This window comes from Alternaria burnsii, assembly GCF_013036055.1.
Source record: "Alternaria burnsii strain CBS107.38 chromosome Unknown 750, whole genome shotgun sequence".
In the NCBI taxonomy this organism is placed as follows: domain Eukaryota; kingdom Fungi; phylum Ascomycota; class Dothideomycetes; order Pleosporales; family Pleosporaceae; genus Alternaria; species Alternaria burnsii.
Window position 1 is genome coordinate 3,079,036 of NW_024066108.1, and position 17,182 is coordinate 3,096,217.

Genomic DNA, 17,182 nt, shown 5'->3' on the forward strand with positions numbered 1-17,182 from the left:
GTCTTGTTACTGTATGCTCCGTCCTACATCCTGTCCGATTCCCACAATATTCTTATGATCATTGGGATTCGCAGCGGCCTCGTACATGACAGACACAGCCTCCTTGTTCAGCTTCATAAAGTCGCCCTTGAAGGCCAGATAGCTCAGTCTCGTCTCATCCTCTTCGCCGTTACTCCAGTTGTCCTCGAAAAATAAGCTCAGACTGCGTGTTGTGCCGAATTTGGCCCTCTTGACGGGTATCTCTTGCACCTCGCTCGTCTGACTGATGTCCAGTACCTGTGTGGGCTCCTTCTCGGCCGCGGTTTCAAAATCGAGCGAATCTTGGTTGACGAAGACTTTGAGGGTCTTGGGACAGTCGGGGCCAGGGCTCGTTCGTAGGATGATGGAATGCAGTCGCACTTGGCCTGTAAAAGGTACCGTCATGAGCATCTGTTCATCGGCGCTGCTCTTGAGCTCGGGCTCGGGGTCGAGGCGCTGGGCCCATGTCTTCTGGCAGATTGCGCGACCGCTGTTGGATTCATCTTCGTTGAGCGTGACGAGCTTGGGGAAGTCGAGTTGTTCGTAGAGGATGTTCTGGAGGGCTGGGGTGATGTCGTCGCTGTGGTCGTGGCCGTCAGCGTGGGAGTGGTCGTGATGCTCGTCGTGGCAGTGTGAGTGCGACATGTTTGTGGGCAATGTTGGGTGTGTTTGCGCGGTAGGGCTGCAAGTGGTGGGGTGGATGGCGGGGTAGCTTGGAGCTTCGATGAAGACAAGGCGAGACTGACAAAAGGGGCAAACATCTTAGACTTGTATATATGCGCACATGTAGCAAACATGCATGCCAGCAAAACACCCCAACGCCACGCTAATGCAATCTATACGCCAGTGCCATGTCTCATCACGCCAACATGGGCTGCGATGCCTGCTCGGCAGCCCTTTCCTTCGCCCGTCTCGCCGCTCTGTCCTTGGCCATTTGCGCCTTCTCTTCGGGTGTGAACTGTGGCTGTGCGACAGGCGCGTCGGGTAACGCAGGAACGGTGCCATTGACTTCTGCTTCGAGAGCATCGAGCTCGTCTTCGACTTCGTCTTCGTCTTGGTTGGACATCTTGTTCGCGAGGAGCTCGCTGATTTCCTAATATCTCTATCAGCATACATGCTACCAAAGGCTTGGCTATGCCGCGCACCTCCTGATAAGCACGAGCCTCCTCGTTCTCCCCCAGCAGCTTCTCTACGTTCTCGATGCCGCCCATTTCCTTGTGGATCTCTTTGAGAACTGCCGTTCCCTGCTGCAGCCCGAACAAGACATCCTTCTGCACCAGGGCGAACTCGACGTCGCTGGTGAGCATCTCCAGCTGCGCTAGTTGGGCATCGGTCTTGGATAAGAGACCCTCCTGGTACTTCTTCCTCCTCAGCGCTAGCTTTGCCTTGCCTGTATCGCCCTTGGCTAAACATTCCTTCGCAATCTCCTTCTCGCGGTCGGTGAGGACAGTGATTCGCTTCTGGTACTGTCGCAGCTTATCGCGCTGGTTCTTCATATCCAGGATCGCCCTGGCATGTCAGCGACATGTTGACACGTTGCTGGGCTTGACTCACTTATCCTGGGCAGAGATTTTGTTTGCGCTGCTCGAGTTACCCATGTTGCTGCGATCTCCATGAGTGATGAAGGTTGCGCATGCGACATGGCCCTGTGCCTTGATTGACGTATGCGAGCTAGGACCGAGGCTAGCTCCGCGCTAGTCTTATCGATAAGTCGTCGCGATCTTTTTTGGAGACGCGAGCATGTCCATCCAAAGTGAAATAGCACCGTCGCATGCGTCTCAGGTCCAAGTTCGACGTAACCATTTCGTGCCGCATTCACACCTGTTTCTTGACGATAGGCGCCAAGGCTCACTAGCGCTAGCAGTCCCACATCACGGGAATTGACACTCAACGCAGCCATCATAGACTTCTTATTCTACGTTACACTCTTCCTGGCGCATAAATATCCTCTTCGCTCTACGTTTGACACTTCTGCGATACCACGCTAGTCGTCATGGTATCAAAAGGCCGACCCTCCCTTCAGGCAGGCCTGGACAAGGAAGTGTACCAGGTGGTGCGCAAATATCTCGACGAAAAAAATGAGTCGGCGCTGAAACTGCGCCCATCGACTGTCTACGACTATATCCAACGCTCCAATTCGAGCCTGAAGAGACGGCCAAAGAAGCAAATCGAAGATTCAATCGACCGCGTAATTGACGTTATCCGCGAAGACGAAGAACCCGATTCCGAAGACGAAATGGCAGAACTCGAAGGAGACTTCACCATGGACGAACCAAAAGAGAAAAAGGAGCGATCGAGCGATTGGATGAATAAGCAAATTGTCAGCCAATGGGCAATTCCGCCAGCTGCAAACGGAGAGAAGAGTGAGAAGAGCAAAAAGCGAGACAGTGGGAAGACAAAAGAGGAGAGGGAAGCTAAGAGACAGAAGAAGGCAGGGGTACAGGAGAAGGAGAGCAAGATCGATACAGCAGCTCCCACAGGTGTTACATTAGAAGATCTTGGTGGCGTGGAAAAAGTCAAGGAACAGCTCAAAGAGCATCTCGTGTTGCCTCTACTCTGCCCTCAGGAATATGCTAACCGCAAAATCCCAATACCACGCGGTATATTACTCCATGGTCCACCAGGATGTGGTAAGACTGTCATAAGTCGAGCCTTCGCTGCCGAGCTTGGTGTGCCATTTATCGAGATTCTGGGCCCATCTGTTGTGTCGGGTATGTCTGGAGAGTCTGAGAAGCAAGTAAGAGAGCATTTTGAGAAAGCCAAGGAGGTTGCCCCATGCTTGATCTTCATCGACGAGATCGACGTCATTGCGCCCAAGCGCGATAGTGCACAGAGCCAGATGGAGAAGAGGATAGTTGCCCAGCTTCTGATATCGATGGACAGTCTTGCTATGGAGGGCAACAATGGAAAGCCCGTGATCGTACTGGCCGCCACAAACCGTCCCGATAGTCTGGATCCAGCTCTGCGTCGAGGAGGCCGATTCGATACTGAGATTAACATGGGTGTACCGAATGAACTTATGCGACGATCTATACTCCAGGCTCTTACGCGCGAGCCAAAGCTATCCCATGATGTCGATTTCAGTGTACTGGCGAAGAGGACAGCAGGATTCGTTGGCGCTGATTTGAAGGATCTTGTGAGTAAAGCAGGCACATGGTCCATGGACCAGTTTCGAAGAGCACTCGAAAAGCAGGCAGCCAACGCGGAGACTACGATGGAGATCGATGGTGGCATTTCTCTTAATGCCGATAGCCTCATGAACCAATCGATTAGGCGTCTAATCACCCGTGTAAGAGACACGGAAGCTCCCCGACCAGAAGGTTTTGAAGACACTGTCATCACAATGGAAGCCTTTGAAGCCGTTCTACCTACCATTACCCCATCGTCGAAACGAGAGGGCTTTGCCACTGTACCGGACACCACATGGCGAGACGTTGGCGCGTTGGCAGGCGTCCGCGAAGAGCTCGAGATGGCTATTTGCGAGCCTATCAAAGATCCCGCAAAGTTTGCGAAATTTGGTATCTCTGCACCCACTGGTGTACTCCTATGGGGACCACCTGGTTGTGGTAAGACGCTTCTGGCCAAGGCGGTGGCGGCAGAGTCCAAGGCGAACTTTATCAGTGTCAAGGGGCCGGAGTTGCTGAACAAGGTACGCTGCATATTGTGATTGACCTGTGTTCGATACTAACAGGTTGCAGTACGTAGGAGAGTCTGAAAGAGCTCTACGCCAGGTTTTCATGCGCGCTCGATCCTCTGTTCCATGCGTTATCTTCTTCGATGAGCTCGATGCTCTCGTACCCAAACGCTCTACCGAGCTTCACGAAGCCTCCGCACGCGTTGTCAACACACTACTTACCGAGCTCGATGGCCTATCCATGCGTGAAGGCATCTACCTAATCGCAGCCACCAACCGGCCCGAGATGATCGACGAAGCGATGCTCCGACCTGGTCGCTTGGAGACCCTACTTTACGTCGAACTTCCCAAGCCAGAAGAGCGTGTGGATATCCTGAGAGCGCATATTCGCAAGCGTGGCGTTATCGCCCCCGAACTTGCTGAGATAGGCCGCCAAGATGTTTGCAATAACTTCTCGGGTGCCGATCTTGAGAGTATGCTACGAAAAGCTGGACAGCATGCCTTGAGACGGCGCAGTGACATTGTGGAGGAGTTGGACTTTATTGAGGCAGCCAAGACTGTTAGACCTAGTGTGGGCGATGTGAAGAAATATGAGAAGCTGAGGGAAAGGTTTGAGACAAAGCTTTGGTAAAAGGCAGAAGCACTCATGAGCTTTTGCAAAGACAAGACGAGCGCATAGATACCTGGAGGTATACAGGCTTTTACCTGCGCAGATAGCGCAGAGGGCACAATCATCGTTATCATGTAGCATTTCTGGTACGTGTGGAGCGCGTTTGATTGGCATGCGAAGATGCTGAATACAGCCCCCAGGTAGTCGATGTTTTATCTGTCAACATTCTAACCAGAACCTACCCATGGAGTCTCAAAGCATACTATATTCTAGCCACATTTGCCGCCTAAGCATCCGTCGTCTGGAATCCCAAAACTGCACCATCATACCCTTCCCTGGCCTTAAATCTCTTCTTGAACCATCCTTTCACGCCACCTGCTTTGGCCTGTTCTACCGGCTCTTTTCCCGAAATTTCGTCACTGTCACCACTCGTCCGCCCATCTTCTGGTCCTGGAAATGGCGACTTATCGCTCGCAGCAACACTGGTTTCGCTATCTTTGCTTTCCCTTTCTCTGGTGCCAATACTTAGCAACCCAGCGGGAGTGGCGGACGTAGAGACCGTCGGTGACTTCTCTAGTATCGAAAATGTTGGCGATCTCCTCACAAACCTCGGGAAAGTAGGTGACCTGCTCCCATAGTCCAAGAAACTAGCCATGGTAGGCGACCTCTCTGGAAGATTCGAGGAAGTTGGGGATCTTGACACTGCGCGCCAGCCAGCAATCTCCGACAGTTTGCACTCGAAACAAGTGACGTTGTCATTGCTTTCCTTGTAGCGCAGTTTGTATCTTCTGCAGGCGCGGCCGGTGCTGGGTTGGCGTTGGGAAGGCGTGAGAATGGGGCAGTAAGTCCAATGAAGGAGGCGCATGTGCGCGCAGCGGCGGTAGCGGGTGTGGAGCTCAATGCACATGATTGCAAGTTCTTTGGAGACGCGTTGACGCGATGCTACTCGAAGGTTGACTGCGCAGATATGATGTCGGTTGAAGGACGGCTGGCTGCGTGATTGGTGGTGGAGACCGGTAGTGCGATGGAGATTACCTAGGTGGGAAAGGAATCATCATTGCAAAGGGACTAGGGTTTCTTAGACATCCTACAATTAGTGAGTACGTCCCGTGCGAAGGAGTCTAGTGATGTTTTCTCCACGTGGATAAGGTTGCGGGACGAGACCGTGAAATGGAACATGGTACATAGTGGTCATTGTGGAAAGCGCGTCAATACTGCCTCTACCTCGTCATGACTATTGATGTCATTCGTTTCTCTCATGAAGCTGGCTTTACAATCGTCTCGTTTATACACCAAGTCGGTGGCGTCTCTTTATCTTCGTGAATTACTCTTTTCCGGATACAGTGATACTGTGATCATGCTAGGAGTAGTCCGCTTGTACTGCCTCGCCTCTTCTTGTTCCGTACGTCTTAGTGAAAGTCCAGGGCAGCCTTCAGAACCTGTATAGCCGTCATTAGCTTGATCTTGGCTAGACCCAAACGTCACTGATAGCTTTGATACATCCAATCCATTGACCGCAAATGTGAAGAGATTCACCACCTGTGTATTCCAGGAGATCTTGGGGATGATGGAAACTGCGGATATACAATGAAGCTAATGTTATTTCACATCTTGAGTTGGGTCTCCATGCAATGCGATGGCTCCGTGACACAGTTCTGTTGAGTAATTCAAAGATCTTTCTATTGATTAATAGTGACATACGACTAATCCAATATCAGTTCGTATGATATGTTGACTTTCCGCGGAGGGAGAGAACTCCACATGGCAGCTTCTTCGAGTAAATAGGTAATACGCCTTTTGAACGCTGCGGACGTTGCACCGAACCAATACACTCTCGTAGTAGGAGATGAGATGGCTTGGCATACCCAAAAACTTGACCATATATCTACATTGAGTAGGTAGACAGCAAGGCTGTTGAAGACTGCAGAAATGACGCCGAACCAATAGTTTATTTTCATCTCAAGCTCGCGACTACGCACCGCGGAGGCACTTGCCGCGGGCAGATAGTTTCCTTGTAGAGATATTAGGTCAGTGGCAAGAGGAGATTGCGGTGGGTGTTGCCGAAAGCAAACTACTCAGCGTGGAAAGATTTAGGCAGGAAGGAAGGAGTGTTGTTTGCAGCGGAGAGCAAAACCGACGAACGAAAGGCAGCGTTCACGATCATCTCCAGACTTGGAAATTCTAATCGAGGTCACTGGCCACTCGGACTGCTCACCACACGCCGCAGAGCTTCAGTCACTTCTGCTAGTCTATTCGCCGCCGGTGACGTTCTCCGATACCCATGCGAGTAACGGAACTTATCGATGGAATTCGGTGCCTTTGTAATTATCACTGCTTTGTCATGAGGCGTGCGTATAATCGCTATGGGTGATGGACACATTGTGGGCGGAGAAGGCAAATTATTTCCAGCAATCAGTTTTTGGCACCGTGATGTATAGCAGAAAGTCGAGTCCACTTTTTACCCAGACAATGCATGTGGGAGACACGATGATAGAGATGTGCTCTTGGGTCTGCTGGATGCCTGAAATCTGTAGGGCAATGGTCATTAGTCCTACTTTGGTGAACAGTAGGATTGTAAGCATCCTAGAGACAGGTTTCTCTGTTTGCGACCTTGAATGGCAAGGTTGCAGGAAGCTGTGAAGTGACATATGAATCAGCTAATAAGCTTGCAATCCTGCATGTCCGGAATGTAGGATTCACTTCAAGGTTACAAATCAACCGTGGTTGCCGCCCAGCAGCCTGAAGCAGCTTCCGGATGTGGGACTTTTGATGCATGGTGCTAGGGACGAGAGGTGCGAACAAAGAACAGTGTCAAAGAAGTGGCCGTGGATACAGAAAACGCGCAAAATTCCAATTCAGGGAAGTAGATGGAGACGTACATTCCGCGGGATATGACAATATAGCCTTCTTGAGCATGCGCCAAACGTGGACGACAGGAGTTTGCCACTGAGCTGATCAGAACATTCAAATAGCAGTGCCCCGCGGCAACCCTGAATTGAGGATCACTTCCCTTGCATGATTTTGAATTCTGACTCATGTGGACTGGTGACGGGAATAGTGACTTGTGTGGGTCGTGTGTGCATATCTAGGTACAAGCTCCGCGGCATACCAAGACCGTGGCGAGACCATACCATGATGCGAATTCTCATACGACTTTTGACAGCTCTGCGGGGCGGGCCTTCCGGGTCGTGCGTCGCGATCGTCTTGTCGCATGATCAAGAAGGATCTCGAACATTATTTCATACTTGCATACCTATGACACACTATTGGTAAGTTGGGGGAGGGGCGGCCGGACCACACGAATGGTAGGGGGTTGCGCAGCCGCAGTCACCACCAAGACTCAAGACATGTTCACCCCTCATTCTGAATTCCTCGAGACATATCCCGTCGTCTAATAGTGATACCCAGTACCGCCTTCGCGTTCCAAAGTTCCCAAGCCACGCGGCCCTTCGGCATTCAACGAGCTCTCTGGATGACCCAGAATGATGGCCTGTCTCGCCCCAAACACCCCTCCATCATCACCATCATTCAACGGTACCGTCAGATCGCCCTCTCTTTCACCTCCACCTTCTCCTTCCCACTTAAGGAACTTTTCAAACGCGATGGTGCCACGTATGCTACCGGTTTTATCATAAGTCCGGATCATGTTGCGCATATGGCCGATCTCGCGTGCGCAATCTTTGCAGACGACCATTTCCCTACTGACATGGGTGCGCTTGACTGGGACTTCACATCTCACGGCCGCGAGCTGGTGATCTGGTAGGGTGCTGTAGTCCAGAGTTGTGGTACAGTTGTAGGACCCTGCGCTTGAGTCTGAGGTTCTGGGCGTGGTTGCGCCTGAAGGGCCAGAAACAGCGCGTCGCGAATTTATTGATGCATTTGTAGATGATCGGGAAAGCTGACCACTCAGCGAGAAAAAACGTCGTGTAGACGAGCTGCGCTTGGGTGGTGATGCGAAGTTTACTGCAGGCGGAGAGACTGGTGGGGAGTTTGGCCCGCGAATTCGGTTAAGCGTCTCTATCGCTGTGTCGCACAGCGTCCATGGATGCGTATGCGACTCCCCAATATGACCGCACCTGTAAATCAAAGCAGTTAGAGAGGCAGTCTTCAAAAAGAAGCGCTGTCCAGCGATCCCGCTGCGATATGAAACGACTTACCCATTGTGCTGTGAGTAGTTGTGGTAGCACATTGCGACTTCTTGGTTGACCAAGATTGACTATGGCGCTCAAATATGACGTAGTAGGGGTCTTGAGTTTAAGTGGTGCGGTGGAATGAAGTGCGCAAGGGTTTGTGGGGTCGTTCAGCGCAAAAGTTCTGGAGCTTGAGTTGAAGAACACGAAAGTTGTGTTGAGTGAATCAACTTGCACATGACATGTATACTATGAGCGACTTGACATATCAGCCATGACTTGTCATATGTCAACAATCAACTCTCGTATCCTGCCATGGTGCCTTGATTCCTGGGTGGAGCGGTGAAGTGATTTACACAAGGATCTCACGTGTTTTCGTCGACGTGGCAGTCCATGGAAAAACGTGATGATTCAGGTCTCAGATTGTCAGCTCTGACTGTTGTTACGTGCGCCCGGAAGACGGTTCTATCCAGGGACCCATTGAGCTATTGTAAGCGGCTCTTCATCTACAACGTGTCGGATAATCGACCATAGCAGTGAAATTTGACGCACTTTTGCGTGTGCGCAATATACTGTTTGGTATAGGGGTTCACACCACAATCATTCTGGGTTGGCCCTCCGATAGCCCTTGCGTTTCGTATCGGATGTGGACAGCCAGGCTGCGATGATGTCATAACCTCGAGGATCTGCTCATGGGTGGCATGGCTGGGTGATAAATTCATTGGAAGTCCTGAATCGTTATCGCAGGATTCGGCCCTATAATGAACAATAGCAGAAGATGTTATAGCCGTGTTGTGGCAGCGATTTAGCAGAATCAATGTCGCGCCGGCCCTAGCGCGAGCGCTGGCCACAATCACTCTGGCTCATTGTGTCTTCCGCCTCACTTTGCCATCAACTAACTCGCTCAACGTTATCATGCCGTCTCTTTGTTAGCATTGTATGACATTGCAGTCACCACTAATGCGTAAATGTGTGGGGAGCCATGTCCAAAAACTCCGTCCTTACACGCACCTTTGTCGCGTCGTGGGAGCGGGACTGCATTCCCACGGTTTGTCGCGATGCACTTGGTCAGTATGCCCGGGAATCCATGCACTGTAATCTGCGAACCACTTCAAGAGTTCATCAACTTCTCGCGAGACAATGCAAGCAAGGAGCTGTTGCAGCTAGTTAGTAAAGTCGCGTTCAGCGATGCAGCGAAACGAGCCGTTCAGGGCTATCTCAGTCAGGACAAGGTATGCGATTCGTCAAAGGTGTAGTCTTTTACACTTCTATCCTGGACAGTACAACTCGTGGTACTTTTAAAGGCTGCACCACGGCTCCTCGGGTACCACAAGGCAGGACCCGGGCTATGGTGTTGCTGCAAAGGACGGCGATATGTGCGCAACGTAACAGCCAACCCTTTCCCACTGCGGTCCTGCTCCATGCTTTGAGCCTGTGTCTTTTCGCGTCCATAACTTGCGTCGACTACCAGGGTCTTTCCAGCTTATCCTCACGCGTCACGAAAACCCGCCACGATGTGTTGCATAGTATGGTATTAGCACTAAAGATTGTAGACTTCTACTGACTATCACTAGTCTCCCACACGTCGCCATAAGCCTTCCGAACACCAAGTAGTAAATAGCGATCTCAGACAAGCCACCGCAGCTTCGTCGACGCCGAAGCGACAGCCCGTACGTCTCATAAAACTCAATCCGCTCGCCAGCACCAAGCCTGTGCAAACAAGAGACGCAACTATACCTCTACCGCCGAGATACCGATCGCGTGGCTCAGATATACCCAGGGTGCAGGATGTGACTGACCCTGCGATCCGGTCTTTCCTCTTTGGTCCTTTCGCTCAGATCGATCATCACCAACATTATGGCTCTGGTTTTGGTGGAAGACCGAACGTTATACACCACGACCCTGGCTGCGCTGGAGATCGTGGCTGCACGCGTGGTGGAAACGATGACTCGACGAACAGTGTACATCCAAGCTCTACATGCTCCACAAAGGATGATTCTGGGAGTGGTGAGCACGATATCTCATCGCATAGAGGTTATGAAGCTTCTGGGTATGCGGGCACGGATACTATTGGCTTCAGCGGTGGACATGGTCTTGACATAGCCGGCGGAGATGGAGGAGGTCATGGAGGTGGAGGATGCGGTTAGATGCTCCGTTTCTTTTCGCTCACGGGTGTGGTGTCACGCATGTTCTCCACGCGGACTTACTCTTCCGGATGTTGTTGAGGTGCGGGGATCTTATTCTAAGCTCCTAGCCAATGGTTCGTGAGGCTTTCGTGTAGCAAGGCGTTGACCGGTCTTATCAGGCATCCATTGACGTACGAATATCTTTCCGGTGAACCTCGATTTAACACGTCTGCTACACACTCAAAAAGGTGTCCATGGTCTCTCAAGTATTCCTTCGTCTCGTTGAATCATCGCGCACCTCGTCTTCGCTTTCCCTCATTATTATTTTCGAATTATCGTGCTGCCAGTATCTTGACCTTATCGGAATCACGCACAACTGACACGTTTACTACTGTACAGCCTCATCTACAAAGAAACATGTGCAGTCAGCCTGGTATGCCGCTGCAATATGAGGTCAGTAGCCCACGGTCGCGGCCCCGACGACGCCGGGTAAGGCCAAATTCAGATCAAGAGATGGTCAGACACCAGCGCTACAGCTTAGACTCTCAGCAAGCTACTAACTGGATTCAGATGAACTTCGCCGGGTTCTGGGACCCTACTCTGGGTCCACAGCCTGGGTTTGTTCCTCCAGGACCTGGACTACCTCCCGGTAATCAGCTTCTTCCTGAAGATGACCTAGCCGAGGCCGTAGAGAAGGGCAAGCGCTGCAGTCACCGAGACATATACTATGTCCCGACCGATCAAGATCCAGACAGGTTTCACTGGGTGGATGAGAAACCGCTTCATTACGGCGCTACTGGCGATAAGCTACGAACGAAGAAAACTCGAGAGGCCTTTGCAGTGAATATCTACCATCGTTTCAATGAGAAAACAGACGAATGGCTTATCCACGAAGTACGCATAAACAGTGAGCTTCTCCATACGGCCCTGGAGAAGATATTGGAAGGTTACCCGGGCCTGACACAACATGAGATGAAGTCGTTCTCACCACCATTTCTCCCGTTCATTCATCGATGGCAAGCAATGCTTAGCTACAAAGATCATCTGGACCCGGACTCTGAAACTAAACGCCACCTACAGTTGCTCCAAGAAGTTCTTGAGCCTCTACTGAAGGAATCGTTCGAAAAGATCGAAGATGTGAAAAAGACGGGCCATGTGGCGTTCGAAGATCTGAATCTAGTGTATATACCCGCAATGATAGTTCTGGAACATGAGACCGACTCGGCTGGCATGGTACGCAGTTGCCAACTGACGTATCCTCCTCCGCCCATCCCGATGTTCTGGTCGATCGGCGTTGATGTGGTTGACTGGGATGGAAGACGATGTGGTCTTCTTGCTCAAACAAAGCGTGTACCCAAATACTATGGTGAGAGATGACCCCTTATGAAATGCATGTGAGCCATACACTGACTTCATACCCCCACTTCTTAGGTCTGCGAGCTTTGACTGCACTGGAGGTTTCGCCCCTCGACGGACTTCCAAACGAAGAAAAGGTTTGTGAGCGACTTATTACTCGCGGTCGAAGGTTCGAACAGCTTCGCGGCCATTTCTTCAAAGCCTTCACCGACGAGTATGAAGAGCGCGTAAACGAACGAATGATCATTGATGCACGAGCATACCACAAATTCGAGGCTCCATCATTTCCTGACTATGCTCAACTATCCGAGATTGGACAACTTACTTGGGCCCAATCGATGAATCGGTACTCTTCCAGCATGCCCAACACTGCGGGATCGCCAATCCAAGTGGACCTTTCGCCAATGACCGACAAAGAATGTCTTTTGGCTGTTCACTATGTCAGAGGTTTCGATATTGAAAAGAAAAAGTGGTTGAAGTTGGACGTTACAAAGATCCATGAGATACCATGGGCTAATCGTGCTTTCGACAGTCTAGTACTGGATCAGAATGAAAAGGACTTGGTACTGGCTCTGGTAGACCGTGATCAATTCAAGCAAGGGAAGCCATTCGATGAGTCAGTCATGTCCCCGTATGACCTGCCCTTGAAGAGATACTAACTTTATCCATCCACGTTTAGCTTCATCGGCGGCAAAGGTCAGGGCATGATTATGCTTCTTTGTGGTCCCCCAGGTGTTGGTAAAACACTTACCGCGGAGGCTGTCTCGGAACACCTGCGTCGACCCCTGTATAAGCTTGGTGCTGGTGACCTAGGAACGACAGCGCGTATTGTCGAGGACAACCTTGAGAAGGCACTAAAGCTGTGCGGCCACTTCGGTGCTGTTCTCCTCCTCGACGAGGCGGACGTGTTCATGGAGGCGCGCACATCAAACAACCTTCAACGCAACGAACTTGTTTCGGTTTTCCTTCGACTACTCGAATACTACAAAGGCATCATGATTCTGACCACGAATCGGATGCGCAGCATCGACACGGCTTTCGAATCTCGAATCGATATCACGCTGAGCTACAGCTCACTCACAGAAGCTGACCACCAGCAGGTCTGGCGTAACTTCCTGGCTACCATGGAAAACGAGAAGATCAACATTGAGGAACCAGATTTGATCAAATTGGCAAAGTTGGAATTCAACGGCCGTCAAATAAAGAGCGCGATCAAAACCGCAAAGATTCTCGCAGCGAAGAAAAAGGAACCCCTAAATGCGAACCACCTGATGGCTGTACTGAACCTGAGGAAAAAGGCCTTGGGTATGATGGATGGTGGGGCGGATGTTCAGGAACCTGTAGAACAGGCGCCCGAAGCGGATGAGCTGGTGTTCGTAGGCGAAGTTGGGCATAATATTGAGTGACGTTGATTATGGGATTCTGCGCCGATGTTGGTGGCTAAGCTTAGCTATCGTACAACGAAGGATGACATGAAACTTCGTCAGCTGGCAATTCATTTTACTAGCATCATGCCTCCTTCTTTGATAGCATGTCTGGCTGCGCTCACCTACTTATGCATCAGAACTAACACCGCAGTTAGTCCAGGGGTTCGAACAGTGCAACAATTGTGGTTCTTGGCTTGACTGGGACACCAAGTTCGCCAAGGAAACATTATATTTACACGTCAGCATGTACGACGAGATCACCTGCAAACACTAGGGGTGCGGCGGTGTAATAAGTAAGGATCACTTGTCCAGGGAGTATCAGCCGGTTTGTGAGAAGCGTCCAGTAAGTGAGAGACAGAATCACTCGTTCATCGAGGCCTCAACGTCGGCGCCGAAGAGACAGGACACCTTTGTCATCTTTACTGTTGATGGAATGGCGAGGAAGGCTGCTGAATGAACAATGTCGGTATCTGACAGCGATAGCCTTAATTGAGAACTACCAACATAACAGGGAGAAAGAGCTGCGATCGCAGAAGGAGAGGAGGCGTGGCGCATTGCAAGGAAGTAGTATCTGGGCGGTTTCGCGAGTAGTCGCACTGTTCTCTCCAGGTGAGAAGATTTACTCGTTGATGCATTCCTTATGCACGTTTATTGTTTACTGCTCTTAGCGTTCAGGATTGCTTCTCGACCCTGCAGACAGATCTTGCAGGGTATCTCAATCGATCTACTAGATTCACAATGTGTTTGAATGCTCTTCGCGACTGCAAAATTGGCGATGATTATGTTTGGGTGCTACGAATGTTTCGTTTGCAAAGTGTCTTTCCATCCAAGAATCGATTGGAGCAAGATTGTAATACAATGCTCGCAGCCCGGACGTGACAAATGGTTGGGTGGACATGGATCGCATCAAACACTGGTGTACTTCTTGCGCGACGATCAGCAACGATGACATATTCACCTGCAAGTAATCCACCGCATCTCTGGGAGAGCTACACCCAAAAGGTGTCTCTGGAACCCGACTTTCATCTCTAAATCTTAACCCGGAACAATTATTACGTCGCTCAAGCTTCTAGATCGCGTCGGCAGTTCATCTCTTCCCATCGATTACACTGTTCGAGATTGATGGGTGGTTGCTTGTCAGCTTAGGTGCTTGCCAACGACAGCCAGCAAAACTCGCCCGGCCCGAGGTACTGGACTCACAGACGGCACGTGATGTGTACTCGACTGTGCTGCAACACCAACAATTGCGACTGGAAGGAACAGGACCGATAGACTGGCTCAGATGTACAAGGGACCACATATTTGTTTTAGGCTACTTAACACAGCCTGCTTCCATCAGGGAACCGAACTAATGCTGGACATCAATTACGGGTCCATTAAGCCGATCCTTTAAGCCACAATAACGGCGCATGAAGCCACCACGGCACACTCCCCGGATAAGGTCGGAGGATCGGGTGGGGTCCAACTCCGCCTCCGCTAATCTGTTTGTGCTCAAAAGCTATTGCGTACGTAGTACAAAAGCCGCTGAACTATTATAAATCGGAAACTCGCCAACGCGCCATGCGGCGATATGACGACGAGCCTGATGAACCCGCCTCGGCTGGGCCGCTCTTGGTGCTCAACATCGGCAGATGCGGGCGGCCCGACTGGCGGTGTCATTACGGTTGCTCAACATGTACATGTACATATACCTAAGTACTTTTGGCAGGACGACACAAACGATTGTTGTTGTACGCTGCGATCATGCCTTCACTATTGAATCTCGGAGTGACTGTCGCGCTTTCTGCGACTGGTCTTCTCGCACACCCACTTTCCAATGCGCAACTGGTTTCGAGAGCAGAAGATGTCCTCCCAGAATACGATTATGTGATTGTAGGCGCCGGCGCTTCGGGTCTCACAGTTGCCAATCGACTATCCGAGGATCAGGGTAGGCTTTACACATGTCGCGTGGCATACAGGCGGCTAATATGACCCTGTATAGATGTAAGCGTATTGGTCATCGAGGCTGGCGATTTGTGAGTTACATGGCATCTGCATGCATCGCTAAGATACTAACTCGTGTGTCAGCGACCAAAACGAGGATTATGTCACCATTCCAGGCCTAGCAGGCGGTGCTGTTGGAACAAAGTACGATTGGAATATCACCTACGCCGCGGATGAAGGGTTGGACGGTCGCGTTGTTTCCATCCCGCAAGGCAAAATTGTGGGCGGATCGACGAAACTCAATCGCATGGTCTTTGATCGTGGAGCGCGATCTGATTATGACGGATGGGAGACATTAGGAAACGAGGGTTGGAACTTTGAAACATTCCTGCCGTATTTCAAAAAGGTACGTTTGCTCAGCAACAGCGTCAAAGCATCTAACCAGGTTATAGAACGAGAACTTTACGCCACCGACACCGGAGATCGAAGCAGAATATAACATCGAAGTCAATCCCGAATACCACGGAGACAAAGGATACATGCAAACAACTTACTCTCCCTTCTTTTGGCCTACAACGAGTGAGTCCAACACAATTTTTGCAATACATGAGATACTGACGCTTTATTCAGAAAATATAATGCAAGCTACCAAGGAACTCGGTATCTCTGTCAACGACCAAGCAACTGGGAACGCATTCGGTGGTTACTTTTGCCCACATAACCTGGACCTGAAGACTGCAACACGATCCTCTGCGGAAGAAGCCTATTATGCATCTGCTGAAGCGCGCACAAACTACCACATTCTTACCGGCAACCTCGTATCGCGTATCCTGACAGAAAAATGCAACGATACCGAAGCGGTGAAGGTTACCGGCGTTGAGTTCTCGACCTCTGCAAATGCGACTCGTCAACAGACTAAAGCCAAGCGGGAAGTCATTCTTGCTGCTGGAACGCTGCACACGCCTCAACTGCTGCAAGTGTCTGGTATTGGTGAAGCTTCTCTGCTCGAGTCAATCAACGTTGAAACAGTTGTTGATCTTCCTGCCGTTGGATACAACCTGCACGATCATCTCTCTATTGCCGTAGTGAACATACGTGAGTATAACGTTATATGTTCCAGCTGAAAAGACCACTAACAGCGGCACAGTAAACACCACCATCCTGACCAACACCCTGACAACAAACACTACCTTCGCCGCGCAAGCTCGCGAGCAGTACGACAATGACAGATCTGGCCCACTGACCTCCCCGACCGGCGATTTCCTTCTTTTCTTGCCAGTTCAAACCTACTCCAACGCCACGCAATCCATTTTGTCTCAGGCTGTCGCTGGTGGATCATCCGCCTCCCTCCCACCCAACACGCCCGCTGAAGTCGCACGAGGCTATGAAGCGCAATTTGATTCTCTTAATAAGAAGCTCCAGGCTAATGACTCCGCAATGATGGAGGTCATCTGGGCTGACGGCGTCATGGTTCTCGGACTCCAGCATCCATACTCGCGTGGAAGTGTAAAGGCAAGTTCGTCCAGCATGTTCGATGCTCCGGTCGCCGATGTGGGATTTCTACGCAACGAAGTCGATACTGTACTATTGCGCGAAGGTGTGCACTTTGCTCGAAGACTCGCTGCTGCGCCGTCCATTCTCTCGCTCAACCCCTTCGAAGTCTCGCCCGGAAGCAATGTCACCGCCAACACGGACATCGACGCTTTTATCCGCAGTACTGCGTCGACACTTTACCATCCCGCAGGTAGCTGCAAGATGGGTTCCAGAGAAGATGGTGGTGTCGTGGACCAGAACCTCAGGGTTTACGGCGTGGAGGGCTTGAGGATTGTGGACGCAAGTGTAATGCCCATCTTGCCAGCTTCCCATATCATGACCACTGTTTATGCAACTGCGGAAAAGGCAGCGGATATCATTAAGGAAGCTGCGAAGGAGAAGCGTAAGGTATGAAAAGCCTTCGT

The 17,182-nt window shown here is 50.8% G+C and overlaps 5 protein-coding genes across 5 annotated transcripts; 2 read left to right on the forward strand and 3 right to left on the reverse strand.

Moving 5' to 3' along the window:
• Positions 1 to 6: 6 nt before the first annotated feature.
• On the reverse strand, positions 7 to 1,616 carry GT037_002475 (uncharacterized protein; the record flags this gene model as incomplete). The annotated part of the gene is made up of 5 exons (XM_038927522.1): positions 7 to 759; positions 814 to 844; positions 888 to 1,111; positions 1,164 to 1,527; positions 1,573 to 1,616. The coding sequence occupies 5 exons, from the start codon at positions 1,614 to 1,616 to the stop codon at positions 7 to 9; spliced, it is 1,416 nt and encodes a 471-aa protein (XP_038790814.1).
• A 395-nt stretch (positions 1,617 to 2,011) lies between these two features.
• On the forward strand, positions 2,012 to 13,280 carry GT037_002476 (ribosome biogenesis atpase rix7; the record flags this gene model as incomplete). The annotated part of the gene is made up of 8 exons (XM_038927523.1): positions 2,012 to 3,667; positions 3,717 to 4,279; positions 7,671 to 8,021; positions 9,465 to 9,624; positions 9,967 to 10,062; positions 10,918 to 11,884; positions 11,950 to 12,505; positions 12,554 to 13,280. The coding sequence occupies 8 exons, from the start codon at positions 2,012 to 2,014 to the stop codon at positions 13,278 to 13,280; spliced, it is 5,076 nt and encodes a 1,691-aa protein (XP_038790815.1).
• GT037_002477 (uncharacterized protein) lies at positions 4,549 to 4,917 on the reverse strand (the record flags this gene model as incomplete). The annotated part of the gene is made up of 1 exon (XM_038927524.1): positions 4,549 to 4,917. The coding sequence occupies one exon, from the start codon at positions 4,915 to 4,917 to the stop codon at positions 4,549 to 4,551; it is 369 nt and encodes a 122-aa protein (XP_038790816.1).
• GT037_002478 (uncharacterized protein) lies at positions 7,654 to 8,451 on the reverse strand (the record flags this gene model as incomplete). Its single annotated transcript, XM_038927525.1, has 2 exons — positions 7,654 to 8,338; positions 8,420 to 8,451. 2 exons carry the CDS (start codon positions 8,449 to 8,451, stop codon positions 7,654 to 7,656), a joined length of 717 nt encoding a protein of 238 aa, XP_038790817.1.
• A 1,764-nt stretch (positions 13,281 to 15,044) lies between the features above and the next one.
• GT037_002479 (gmc oxidoreductase) lies at positions 15,045 to 17,171 on the forward strand (the record flags this gene model as incomplete). Its single annotated transcript, XM_038927526.1, has 6 exons — positions 15,045 to 15,228; positions 15,283 to 15,316; positions 15,369 to 15,630; positions 15,677 to 15,803; positions 15,855 to 16,319; positions 16,372 to 17,171. 6 exons carry the CDS (start codon positions 15,045 to 15,047, stop codon positions 17,169 to 17,171), a joined length of 1,872 nt encoding a protein of 623 aa, XP_038790818.1.
• Between the last annotated feature and the right edge of the window lie 11 nt (positions 17,172 to 17,182).